The sequence below is a fragment of the Schistocerca gregaria genome, chromosome X (assembly GCF_023897955.1).
Source record: "Schistocerca gregaria isolate iqSchGreg1 chromosome X, iqSchGreg1.2, whole genome shotgun sequence".
Lineage (NCBI taxonomy): Eukaryota > Metazoa > Arthropoda > Insecta > Orthoptera > Acrididae > Schistocerca > Schistocerca gregaria.
The window spans coordinates 771,356,239-771,371,013 of NC_064931.1; the positions used below are offsets into that span (position 1 = coordinate 771,356,239).

A 14,775-nucleotide genomic window follows, 5' to 3' on the forward strand; every position below is an offset into this window, starting at 1 on the left:
ATACTGATATTCTGCAGCTGTATACCCTAAGTGATCAAAAGTATCCAGACAGCCCCGAGAGATATGTTTTTCATGTTAGATGCATTGTGCTGCCACCTACTGCCAGGTACTCCATATCAGCAACCTCAGTAGCCATTAGACATCTTGAGGGAGCAACATGGGGCCCCCTGCGGAACTCACGGACTTTGAAAGTGGTCAGGTAATGGGTGTCACTTATGTCATATGTCTGTACGAGAGTTTTCCACATTCCTAGGTCCACTGTTTCTGTGTGAAGTGGAAATGTGAAAGGACACATGCAGCACAAAAGCATACAGGCCGACCTCACCTGTTGACTGACAGACTGCCAACAGTTGAAGAGGGCCGTAATGTGCAATAGGCAGACATTTATCCAGACCATAACACAGGAATTCCAAACTGCATCAGTATCCCCTGCAAGTACGATGATGGCCTTGCTTGGTGTAAGGAGTGTAAACACTGGACGATTGAAGAGTGGAAAAAAAATTGTGTGGAGTGACCAATTATGGTACACAATGTGGAAATCTGATGGCAAGGTGTGGGTATGGCAAATGCCTGGTGATCATCATCTGCTAGCATGTGTAGTGCCAACAGTAAAATTCAGTGGTGGTGGTGTTATGATGTGGTTGTGTTTTTCATAAAGGGGGCTTGCTCCCCCTTGTCGTCTTGCGTGGCATTATCACAGCAGGGGCCTACACTGATGTTTTAAGCACCTTCTTGCTTCCCACTGTTGAAGAGTAATTTGGGGATGGCGATTCCATCTTTCAACACGATTGAGCACCTGTTCATAATGCACGGCCTATGGCAGAGTGGTTACATGACAATAATATCCCTGTAATGGACTGGCCTGCATGGAGTCCTGACCGTCTTCATGCCAGGCCTCACCAACCAACATCGATACCTCTCCTCAGTGCAGCACTCCACGAAGAATGGGCTGCAAGAAACCTTCCAGCACCTGATTGAACATATGCCTGTGAGAGTGGAAGCTGTCATCAAGGCTGAGGGTGGGCCAATACCATATTGAATTCCAGCATTACCAATGGAGGGCACCACAAACTTGTATGTCATTTACAGCCAGGTGTCCAGATACTTTTGATCACATAGTGTATATGCCTCAAAATCAAAATGAATAAACTTAACCAACTGAAGAATTATTATGAAATGAAGTTACTGATTTTCAATTTACAACTGAATAATGCCAATCACATCGAAGAACAGCACGTCCCCTGCAAGTACATGTCACTTCAGCAGTGCCAGTTTTAAATTTCAAAGAAAGTAGTGCAGAACAGTGATGTCAATAATTAAATAGTGCTACACTACTTCTTTAATGACACACTGATTTTTTTCATTCACTTACAGTGCATTTGTGGATAGGAACAACAAAACATTCAGAGGTTTTCTGTGACACCAGCTTTTCATAACTGTGTTCTATTAGAATTATGCCACAAATTTTTGCAAAACAAACAAGTTTGGTTATACAGCTCTTCAAAGTTGTCATATGGTTTATGTGCAGTTCAAATAGATGAACTGCATTATTGTGCTTTGCATTGGACATTTTATAAGCAACTGAAATCCACTGAGAGCCAGTGAAGATTTATAAATAGTTTGATACTTCATTTTCAATCAATAAGTTATGGGCAACTAAATTCATGCATGGCAGTATTTATCTTGAAGATGATCCATTTGAAGGATATGAAAAAATTGCAATCACAGATGGAAACATCAAGAACATTTACAGTGTAGTACGGGGCAACAGCTGGTTGAAAGTGTACGAAACAGCTAAGGCCTCAAGCATATTGAAAGACCATGTATGGTACATGTTCCATGAAAAATTGGTTGACAGTCAGCTGGAATATACTCAAAGAGGGAAAAAAATGTTGGGCAAATAAAACTGTCATAAAGGGGGCCACACCTACAAATTAGTGTTTTAACCTAAAACCTAAAATCATCACTGGCAGGCCAAAAACTTGCCTCATTTCAGATTTTCCATTCCAAAGTTCACAGAAATACACTGTTTACTGATTATTTTTGTTTTGCTATTTTAGCTCCATCACTCTTTTCTTTCTTTTCACTTTCTGATTTTGTAGTAGTTTGTGTGTTATTTGGTCCACAATTACAATGAAATACATGATGAACTCTTATTAAGAAAATTCAGTACCTGATGTGTACTCAAGTTATTAACCTTTACAGTTGGGTTCTTTTGGGGGAGGAGACCAAACTGCGAGGTCATTGGTCTCATCGGATTAGGGAAGGATGGGTAAGGAAGTCGGGCGTGCCCTTTTCAAAGGAACCATCCTGGCATTTGCCTGAATAGATTTAGGGAAATCACGGGAGACCTAAATCAGGATGGCCAGACGCGGGATTGCACCGTCATCCTCCCTATTGCAAGTCCAGTATTAACCTTTAAAGTTACAACCATAAAGCCTACTTTGTCAACATTACTGTGGAACCACTTCCTGTCCTAGTATCATTACTATCATGTGACTTGAATATCTCAGGTATTATTGTACCATAATCTTACTTCACATTAGGATCTAGGGAGAGATAAGAAATAACTTGTTTTCACATCCATACCTCAACTCATCAAAATGTTCAGTAATGCGTTCCACATTCCAAACCTTGCTAAGCTAGTTCTTTGGCAACTTGCAGAACTAACTATTCCAAATCAATCCTATTTGCCATGTGAACCTAACAGCTGAAAACTCATCACAACACACCTTGAGACAAATTACCTTCTTTTACAAAATCGGCACACATTTCAGAAGTGATGAACATGTGGAACCAATTTCACTCATATTATATATGTCACAAAAGGCAGTAGATAATCCTGGTCAACTGTGCTTTTTGTACAGTGATACAATCAGTGTAATTAGGAGGTATCAATGTTACAGACAGTACCTACTATGCAAACTGTACAAAAAATTTCATGTTCCTACAATATATTACAATTCCGTGTGTGTGTGTGTGTGTGTGCTGGCGTGCACACATGTGTGCACACCCTCTGAAGGCTTTTTCTGATTGCTAAGCATCTTTGTATTGTCCTTCCTATTTGCTTGCCTGCAGTTATCTGTACTCGTACAAGTATTTTATTATATTTAACCCTAAATTTCTTGTTAAAAAGTGAGATTTTCAGCAAATTTTGTAAATGATGCATCTGCTTCAACAGTTTGCCTCCGCTATTATTAGGTAAACAAATAACATGGCAAAACATCACAAAAATATGCAGCTGAAGAAGAATTCAGAGAAAGCAAAAGAATGTGATACAGGTTTAGGAAGATCAGAAATGACACTGTGAGGTAAAGTTAAATTATGCACACACCACTTCCCCTTTTTGCTTAAGTGCCAATAAAACAAACTATAAAACAGGGAAGGCAATGTAGAATGGAAAGCTTGTTATCTCTGACAACATTATGTGCACCTCTGTGGCGAGAAAATCAAAGAATCTGAGGTACCTGGAATATGAATGTATATAGTGAGGGGCAGCTGAGTACATCAGATGTCAGCCACTTGACAATCACACAGTATTGTGAGTACCTACATGTTACACAAGACATGGTGTCAGAGAGGTTCAGGTTTTAAAGAACATTTCTGTGTGTGTGTGTGTGTGTGTGTGTGTGTGTGTGTGTGTGTGTGTGTGTGTGTGTGTGTGTGTGTGTGTGTGTGTGTGTGTCAAAAAAATCTAAAACTTTGATCTGTACACAAACAATAAACTGCTTGTTCTTTTTCCATTCTCTTTATCTCTTTTCAAATTAGTTACAATCAACATCAGTTATCTACGATACCCACAAACAGTTAAAAATTCTCACATTCAACTGTACTGAGTATAACACTATGTCACTTTGCTGTCACATACAAATGTTATAAAATTGTTAAACTGGGAGTGAAAATTTTTGGAATTACTAGTTTTCTTCAACATCTACATCTACATCCACATCAATACTCTGCAAGTCACCGTATAGCATGTGGCAGAAAGTACCCTGTACCATCGCTAGTCATTTCCTTTCCTGTTCCACTTGCAAATAGAGTGAGGGAAAAATGACTATCTACATGCTACCATACAAGCCCCATCTTATCTTTGTAGTCCATAAATGCAATGTATGTAGGTGGCAGTAGAATCACTCTGTAGTCAGCTTCAAATCCATGCTCTCTAAATTTTCTCAATAGTGCTCCTCAAAAAGAATGTCACCGTCCCTCCAGGGATTCCCATTTGAGTTCCGGAAGCTTCTCTGCAATATTTGTGTGTTGTTTGAACCTACTGGAAACTAATCCAGCAGCCTGCCTCTGAGTTGCTTCAACGTCTTCCCTTAACCTGACCTGCTACAGATCCCAAACACTCAAGCAGTACTCAAGAATAGGTCCTATATACAGTGTCCTTCGCAGATGAACCACATTTTTCTACAATTCTCCCAATATACCAAAGTCAACCAGTCGCCTTCCCTAGCACAGTCCTCACACGCTCATTCCATTTCATATCGCTTTGCAACATTATGTCCAGATATTTAAATGACGTGACTGTGTTGAGCAGGACACCACTAATGCTGTACCTGAACATTATGAGTTTGTTTTTCCCATACAGCCACATTAACCTACATTTTTCTACATTTAGAGCTAGCTGCCTATCATAACATCAATTACAAATTTTGTCCAAATCATCTTGTATTATCCTACAGTCACTCAACTTTGACACCTGACCATAGACCACAGCCAGCAACTTACCATACACCACAGCATCATTATCAAACAACCACAAATTGCTGCCCACACTGTCCGCCAAATCATTTATGTATATACACTTCCTTGAGGCAGTTCTGATGATACCCTTGCCTCTAATGAATAATCGCAGTTGAGGACAACACACTGGCTTCTATACCTTAAGAAGTCTTTGAGAGACTCACATATCTGGGAATCTATTCCCTATGCTCATACCTCCATTAACAGCCTGCAGTAGGGCACCATTTCAAATGCTTTCCGGAAATCTAGAAATGTAGAGTCTGCCTGTTGCCCTTCATCCATAATTCATAGTATATCACATGAGAAAAGGGCAAGCTGAGTTTTTCATGAGCGACACTTTCTAAAATCAAGCTGATTCATGGACATACGTTTCTCAGTCTCAAGAAAATTTATTATACTCAAACTGAGAATATAATCAATGTCTTTGCAGCAAACCAATGTTAGGGATATTGGTCTGTAATTTTGTGGGTCCTTTCTCTAGTACCTTCCGCCGCAGAAGTCGAACACGCGGCAGAACAAATGGACGTGGTCAGCCCATAGAGAGCTCCGCCTCCGCGGCGGCTATTCCACGCAGCGAGGGCGCCACCACTAAGCCACGTGCAGACAGCGGCCAATAGCCGCTCCCTCCGGTTTCGTATATAGGGACCTGCTCTGCCCTAGTCCAGCCAGTCTGGTACTCGCTCTGGATTTCGTTTCTACCTCGGCGGTACTGCGTTCTAGTCGTTACTCGTTGTTGACATTTGCCTGGCTCTGGTTTCGAGTGGATTAACGTTTGGTGTTTGGTGTTGTGGTTTCCACAAGCCTCCGTTGTTTATCTCTTCCTTGTTGTGTCGCTCATAGTCGGTTGTTGTCAGTTGTCATTGGTCGGTCGTCCAACTCGTCCTGTGTTTACCTGGTGGTGTGTGCTCCACCCCGGCGGCTTCCCAGACCTGGCGGCTCCGATCTGCAGCCCAAGGCGTTCCTGCTGTTTGTTGTGGTTACTACACTTTCTTTTATCTTTCTTATATACAGGAGTCACCTGTGACTTTTTTCTGTCAATTGGGATTTTGCACTGGGTAAGAAATTCACCATAAATGCAAGCTCAGTAAATGCTCTTTGTAAAACTGAATTGGGATCCATCCAAACCTGATGACTTATTTGCTTTCAAGTCTTTCATTTATTTCTCTCTGCCAGGGATATTTATTACTAAGTTGTCCATATGGGAGTCAGTTTGACGGTCAAATGACAGTATGTATCTACAATTCTCTTGTGTGAACAATTTATTGAATTAAGAAATTTAAAACTTTGGCATTTGTCACTCCAAAACATACTAGTTTCTGTTCTTGTCTTCTGAAATGTTTATAACATCTTTGAATTTCATTGCCTTGGTGAATTTATTATTTATGTCTATGAAACAGGGTTACTAACACTGCTTGTGCAACTCAGTTGGTTATCATACAATCTCTAGTACATTCTTAATAAATTTCGTTCTTTAAAAGATGACCTAGATAAGTTTTAAGAATGTTTTATCTTTCAACAACATCATAAAAACAGCTATATCAATACTTTGTGTATATATATATATATATATATATATATATATATATATATATATATATATATATATATATATATATATATATATATATAGTTGAGAAAGTGATCTTTCACCTAGGACAAATACTGTTGCAAATGTTTTACCACAAGAAAAACAGTATTCACACATGAAATTGCTAAAAGGCCACAAACTTCACAAAAATTGGTGATCTACATACACAAAAATCTTGTATAATCTGCTTTAGCCCTCTAGATCATATCTGGATATGTGCCATGGCATCAGGCCACAGGCGCACCACACTCAAATTCTCCACCAATGGCATGTGTGTGGTCCGGTCAACCAGAGGCAGCCTTCGACCTATGCACATGGCATAGCACCCACTGTACCATCTACCAGAGCTCTCCTGAATTTAAATACAGTGCTCCTTTTAGGACATTACGTAACACAGGATTGAAGTGCAACTTGGCCAAGTCACATTCTTTTCAGCCATCCACTGTGTATTTGGAGTTTGAGGTGTCTTAGGATGGTGCAAAGCCTTTATGTCATCACGTCACTGGTGCTGTCACCACTCTGCCTCACCCTTCGAATGTCAAAGAACTCCAAGCATTTTTTAGACAAAATTGCCAATCATCACAATTCATTCCAGGTGCAGGCACGTTAGCGCACCTTCCCCATGAATTGATCCACAAGGAGGTTCCTTTTTTGTGGGAGCCAGTCTGCGAGTGCACATTCGTACTTTTGAAATCTAAATTGCACTCTGCACTTTGTTTCACTACCTTCCATCTTGGCCACTGTCTGGTCTTGGCTACAGACCTCTCTCAGTATGGCCTTGTGGCTGTTCTTGCACATGTCTATGAGCATGGTTCAGATTGTCTGATAGCTTATGCGTCAAAAACACTCAACTTTGCTCAGCATTACTACTCCCAAGTCGAAAAGGAAGCACTTGCTATGGCCTACGCCCTCAAGAACGTTTGTGTATGCTTTTATGGGTCTAAGTTCCACATCATTATGGCCTACAAGCCCTCTGTTTTGTTATTTAATCCTTCTGCTTCATTTCCCAACAAAGCAGCACATTGCCTGCAGTGTTGATCCTTGTTTCTGTCTTGCTGCAACTATTAAATACATTTTTGGTCTACTGCGCAGCATGCCAACACCGATGCATTGTCCTGGCTTCTGATTGAGCTGGGCCTTATTTTTGATCAGGATGAACTCCTTTGTTTTGAGGTGCAATGTACAGTGGAAGTGTTTCATATTACAGGCTCCAGACCGTTGCTGGTGTTGCTGCCTATCCAGTTTTGTGCCAAGTTGTTCACCTCATTCAGCATGGTTGGCAGGACAGGTGTCCAGGTAGGGCATTGCATCGTTTTACGTAGCTATTTTGTCCTTCATCACTACCTTTCAGTGTTCAATGGTGGTGTTCTCTTAGCTATGGATAAGCCATCACCCAGAGTTGTGCTCACAATTGCTCTATGGCAGGATATAAGTCAGCTTCTACATCTGGGACATTGGGGATTCTCTCTTACCAAGTCACTGGCCTGTCACCACATTTTGGCCGGCATCGATGGTGATATTGTGCGTCTTCTCATGGCCTGCTCTCAGTGTGCTTCATGACAGGTAGTGCCACAGGTGACGCTCTCTCCATGGCTAGCACCGCAGAATCTGTGGGAAAACACCCATGTTGATTTTGTGGGCCCCTTCCTCAATTTTACTGCTTGGTGGTTTTTGATGCTTTCTCAAAATTTTCGTAAGTTATCCACTATTCTTCCATGACAGCTGTGGCTACGGTTCAGCCCCTCTCCAAAAAAAATTTCCATTGAATGATTGTATTATATGCCTGGGCTGGATAACAGTGCACATTTTGAGTCTCAGACGTCCCACAATTTCTGTGCCCATCAACATAATGGCCAAGTTACTGGTCCTCCATTTGATACCCAATCTAATGGTGATGCGGAACAGCTCATCCACATGTTCGAGATTCAAATGACGAAGTACATCGTGGACTCTTCCATGGACAACATCTTTACACACTTCTCGAGTTCTTACAGTGTATGTCAGTGGGAAATTGGAGTCTGACCAAGACACTCCATAATCACCAGCCACATATCCTCCTGCATCTTCTCATGACACCCCATCAATGACCTTTGGTGTGGGCCTCTTCACGGTTAGCTTCTGGTTCCAACAGGGTCTGGGCTCGGGGGTTTGGCTGCTGACCAAAGCGGATTCTGCTCATGGTCCATAGCTGACACAGCCATTGTCCTTGTACGGCTGGTGGTACACCACCATGATCTGCTGCGTCCTTATGCCATGGCAAGGGCTGCGGGTCCTCCTCCTCCTCCACCACCACCACCACCACCACCACCACCACCACCACCACCACCACCACCTTTTCCTCCTCCATTGGCACCCATCCAGACTTTGGGAGGCGTCCCTGCTGTGGGGGCACACCAGCCCTCTTTGTGGATGTCACCACCTCCAGCCTCTCCTCCAAGATCTGGTGCCCCAATGCATACTGCCCCAGCATGTCCCATGGGGCTTCGCTGCCAGCTGTGCTTCCACCACCAGCTGGACTAGAACTGTCAGGCCCACCAGCATCCCCAGTGCCTCCACCCACACCTTCACCATCAGCACAGTTCCACAACGTCAAGGACATGTATATCAAGCTGCTAACAGCACCCTGATTGACGGTCCTCCCTTGCACTTCACAAGAGAAAGACTGGCTGCTGCGCATGATTACGACTGCACCACTTCCACCTGTATTTATCAGTTCTGGCCCAGAATCTCCTCCTGTTGCTGCCGTCATCACCTGCCATGCCTGTCGCAGAGGCTATGGATGTATCATCAGTTGCCCTGATGCCTGCATCAGAGGAGCACTCTTTCCCCAAGGAGGAAGGCATGCTATAGCACTGTACATCATCTCTGAATATGCACTTCAGGCACACTACACTCAAATACTCCACCAACTGCACCTTTGTGGGCCAGCCACCAGAGGCTGCCCATGACTCTTGCACACGGCACAGCACCCACCACACCAGCTACCGCAGCTGTCCTCTACATAAAGATAATGCAGCCAGCTCAAACAAGAAATCCAAATTAAGATCTGCAATGGCTTAGAATTGACTCAATGGGGCTAATGAAATTAAAAATCTGTTTGACACTGTCTGGAGCAAGGTACGATACTTTTTAAGATACTCTGAAATCATGATTTTCTCTAAAACTACATGTGGGGGGAAAACGATCTAATCAAATAATCCTATAAAACCTGAAATCTTAATGTTCTATTTGCTATTTCTTTAGATATTATTACAGGTCTGCTCTTCAGATGAGCCCATGTTTTCATGTGTGAGGTGAACAGCCAGTATCTCAGAAGAGCTAGTGACTAGTGAGCATGTTGACTATGTCACGTGTGGCTCAAACAGTCAAGTGCCCAATTTCTGTTATGGTGTGGGGCATAATATCTGTAAATGGTATATATACACCATATATTGTTAAAGGTTCAATGAATCAACAGCAACAAGGAAAAAAATATACTGCTTCAGATGGTGGAGTGGTTTTCTCATGGTGACGTTGCATCATAAAGCCAAGTCAGTCAAACAATTCTTTGCTAAAAATGATGTAAAAACATTGTCATGGCCTGGGAACAGCCAAGATGTGAACCCAATAGAAAGTATGTGATCAGTTGTAAAGCAAAGATTGAAGGAAACCACCTTTACAACAAACGTGTAACTACTCGAGAAGCTTCCAGAAACATACACATATGAAAAAATTGGAAAATCTTTGCCCATACCTATCAGAATGCATGGGGAGGAAGACTGAAATGTTAATCAAGGCGAAACTCATGTACACAAAATACTAATGTAACATTTAACTGTTAAATAAATGAGTATGTAATACAAAATGAGTTCATTTTTGCAAATATTCTGTTTGAGTCCAATAATTTTCACACCATTATAGATTTCACAGAAGCTAAATTATATTAAGAATGCTGACATTATAAGAAACAAACTACAGCAATCTAAAATCTGGCCTCTATAGTTGTCATACCTATCTTAAATATAAATATTAATTCCATAAATAGGCTGTTTTGTAATATAAAATAATGTTAGTAATTTCAAGAATAAAACACAAAACAGTGAATATTCTACCTCCAGACTTTTACCTGAACAGAATCCTGGCAAGACAGTCCTGAAGCATGAACAATGCAGCGTCCAACATTGGCATCGTCAGAGTCTGAAAATGCATTCTTGACGCACCATTCCATGTTTGCTAACACTTTTCGTAGCACTGAATTGCTTAACAGTAACCCAGCATCTGAAAATTTATGGCTGTGTCTACAAAAACTGTCATACTACTTAATGACAATACAATGAAATATAAACCTGAAATATTTACTTTTGGGTTAAAGGAGACCACTCACTGTTAAGCAGAAGCATTGAGTTGTCAATAGGCACAGAGAAAAAGAAAGGAAACTTGGTAGCTTTCAGAGTTACCCTTCTGTGAGTTAGAGTAAAGGGAGGAAGCTGATCTTCCAGCTAGGTATGTGGGAGGGAGGAGTGGGAGGTATATGGGCTGCACATCTAATGAACAAATATAGGGGCCAGTGGGGAGTGGCCCATGCTGAAGGTGACACGGGGATGTGAATTGGAAGGGGCTGACAGGATGGAGGAGGTAGAAACTGTTGAGTGGAGGGTGCAGGGACAGGATGATTGCAGGTGCAAAGGATGTGTTGTAAGGAGAACTCCCATCTGTGTAGTTCAGAGAATATGACAGTGGAGGGAAGGATACAGATGACCAGGGTTATGAAGCAGCCACTCAAATTGAGCAGACTGTGCTCAGCTGCATGTTGTGCCCCCACCAGTTGCTCAACTTTGTTCTTGGCATTAGTTTGGCGGTGACCTTTCATCCTGGTGGACAGCTGGTTGGTAGTCATACCACAAAAGTCTGTGCTGTGATCATAGCAGAAATGTTCTACGACATGGCTACTTGCGAAAGCAAGTGATCCGGCCTCTGACGGGAGTAGGATAAGCCTCTGACAAGACTGGAATAGGAGGTGCTGGGTGGGTGGATTGGGCATGCCTTGCACGTTGGTCTGCCTCAAGGATATGACCCCTGTGGCAAGGGGTTGGGAGTGGGAGTGGCAAAGGGACAGGCTAGGACATTGTGTAGATTGGGTGGGTGATGAATGACCACTTTAGGAAGGGTAGGAAGAATCTCAGGTAGAAAGTCCCTCATTTTAGGGCAGGATGAGAGATAATCAAAGCCCTGGCAAATGATATGGTCCAGCTGTTCCAGTCCAGCATGATACTGGGTGACTAGGGAGGGGGGTGTTCCTTTGTAGCTGATTAGTGTAGGTTGTGGGAGGATTGGGTGTATGAGAGGATGGGGCACAAGAAATCTATTTGTGGACTAGGTTTGGGAGTGGGGGAGGTTGTATTGCCTGCCTGTGAAGGCCTTTGTGAGGCCTTCAGCATACTGGGCAAGTGAGTTCTGATCACTGGAGACACATTGTCCACAGGTAGCTAGGCTGTATGGGAGGGATTTTTAGTGTGGAAGGGATGGAAGTTGCTGAAATCCAGTTACTGTTGGTGGTTGTGGGTTTAATGTGGACACAAGTGTGGATATCAGTGAGGCAGAGAATAACATCCATGAAACTGACTCGATGAGTACAGGAGGATCAGATGAAGCAGATGGAAGAAAAGGTGTTGAGGTTGTGAAGGAATGTGTATAGGTTGTCTTCGCCCTGAGTCCTGATCATGAAGATATCACAACAAACCTGAACCAGACTAAAGGTTGGGAGTTTTGGGAACTAGAGACGTTTCTACTAGTTGATCCATAAATGTGTTGGAATAGGATGATTCCATGTGTTGCCCACGGCTGTGTTGTGGATTTGTTTGTAAACCTTCCTTTCAAAGGAAAAGCAGTAGTGGATCATAATATAGTAGATAAGTTGTATAATGACTGAGGTGATGGGTTTGGAGTCTGATGGATGTTTACAGAAATAGTATTCAATAGTAGCAAGGCCATGGGCATGATGGATGTTGGCATACAGGGAGGTGGCATCAGCAGTGATGAGTAGTGATTCAGGAGGTAAAAACCATTGGGATGGTGGAAATATTTGTTCATTTTATCAGATTCATAATGTATACTACAAGAGAGCCATGCTGATGTCTACTATGTCAATGTGGAGGCTGGCTGTGTGGCATCGCCCGCTCTGCCAGTGAGTGGACATGTGGCTGCTCCTTCAGCAAGGTCTGAGCAGGCACACGGGGGGAGGAGTTTATTAGTTATTGGGAGCTCCAACGTTAGGCGGGTGATGGAGCCTCTTAGGGAAATAGCGGAAAGGTCGAGGAAGAAGGCCAGTGTTCACTCTGTCTGCTTGCTGGGGGGGGTCTCATCTGAGATGTGGAGGAGGCCCTACCGGCGGCGATAGAGAGCACTGGGTGCACCCGACTGCAAATTGTTGCTCATGTCGGTACCAATGACTCCTGCCGTCTGGGTTCAGAGGTCATCCTCAGTTCGTACAGGTAGTTGGCAGAAATGGTGAAGGCAGAAAGCCTCGCTCGCGGGGTGGAATCAGAGCTAACTATTTGTAGTATCGTTCCCAGAACTGATCGCGGTCCTCTGGTTTGGAGCCGAGTGGAAGGCTTAAACCAGAGGCTCAGAAGATTCTGCGGAGAGCTGGGGTGCAAATTTCTCTACCTCCGCTATTGGGTGGAGAAATGTAGGGCCCCCTGAATAGGTCAAGTGTGCACTACACGCCGGAAGCGGCTACAAGGGTAGCAGAGTACGTATGGAGTGCACATGGGGTTTTTTTAGGTTAGAGAATTCCCTCCCTAGGACCGACAAGACGCCTCCTGAGACGCGGCAAGGCAGGAATAGGCAAAATGCAACAGGGAATAACAATATTAATGTGCTAATAGTAAACTGCAGGAGCGTCTATAGAAAGGTCCCAGAACTGCTCTCATTAATAAACGGTCACAATGCCCATATAGTACTAGGGACAGAAAGTTGGCTGAAACCACATGTAAACAGTAATGAAATCCTAAACTCAGATTGGAATTATACCGCAGAGACAGGCTGGACAGTGAAGGGGGAGGCGTGTTTATAGCGATAAGAAGTGGAATAGTATCGAAGGAAATTGACGGAGATTCAAATTGTGAAATGATTTGGGTGAAGGTCACGGTTAAAGCAGGCTCAGACATGGTAATTTGATGTCTCTATAGGCCCCTGGGCTCAGCAGCTGTTGTGGCTCGGCATCTGAAGAATAATTTGGAAAATATTTCGAGTAGATTTCCCCACCATGTTATAGTTCTGGGTGGAGATTTTAATTTGCCGGATATAGACTGGGAGACTCAAACGTTCATAGCGGGTGACAGGGACAAAGAATCCAGTGAAATTTTTTTAAGTGCTTTATCTGAAAACTACCTTGAGCAGTTAAACAGAGAACCGACTCGTGGTGATAACATATTACACCTTCTGGTGACAAACAGACCCGAACTATTTGAATCAGTTCATGCAGAACAGGGAATCAGCGATCATAAAGCGGTTACTGCATCGATGATTTCAGCCGTAAATAGAAATATTAAAAAAGGTAGGAAGATTTTTCTGTTTAGCAAAAGTGACAAAAAGCAGATTACAGAGTACCTGACGGCTCAACACAAAAGTTTTGTCTCAAGTACAGATAGTGTTGAGGATCAGTGGACAAAGTTCAAAACTATCGTACAATATGCGTTAGATGAGTATGTGCCAAGCAAGATCGTAAGAGATGGAAAAGAGCCACCGTGGTACGACAACTGAGTTAGAAAACTGTTGCGGAAGCAAAGAGAACTTCACAGCAAACATAAACATAGCCAAAGCGTTGCAGACAAACAAAAATTACGCGAAGTGAAATGTAGTGTGAGGAGGGCTATGCAAGAGGTTTTCAATGAATTCGAAAGTAAAGTTCTATGTACTGACTTGGCAGAAAATCCTAAGAAATTTTGGTCCTATGTCAAAGCGGTAGGTGGATCAAAACAAAATGTCCAGACACTCTGTGACCAAAATGGTACTGAAACAGAGGATGACAGACTAAAGGCCGAAATACTAAATGTCTTCTTCCAAAGCTGTTTCACAGAGGAAGACTGCACTGTGCTTCCTTCTCTAGATTGTCGCATAGTTGAAAAAATGGTAGATATCGAAATAGACGACAGAGGGACAGAGAAACAATTAAAATCGCTCAAAAGAGGAAAGGCCGCTGGTCCTGATGGGATACCAGTTCGATTTTACACAGAGTACGCGAAGGAACTTGCCCGCCTTCTTGCAGCGGTGTACTGTAGGTCTCTAGAAGAGCGAAGCGTTCCAAAGGATTGGAAAGGGCACAGGTCATCCCCGTTTTCAAGAAGGGACGTCGAAACAGATGTGCAGAACTATAGACCTATATCTCTAACGTCAATTAGTTATAGAATTTTGGAACACGTATTATGTTCGAGTATAATGTCTTTTCTGGAGACTAGAAA

At 42.8% G+C, this 14,775-nt stretch overlaps 1 protein-coding gene across 1 annotated transcript in view; it reads right to left on the bottom strand.

Annotated features, from left to right (window-relative positions):
- The window catches only part of LOC126297771 (chondroitin sulfate synthase 2), a 97,593-nt gene that overhangs the window by 62,165 nt on the left and 20,653 nt on the right, over positions 1–14,775 (bottom strand). The window contains exon 2 of the mRNA XM_049988947.1: positions 10,440–10,591. Within this exon, the coding sequence (XP_049844904.1) occupies positions 10,440–10,591 (152 nt within the window). The remainder of the gene's footprint in view (positions 1–10,439; positions 10,592–14,775) is intronic.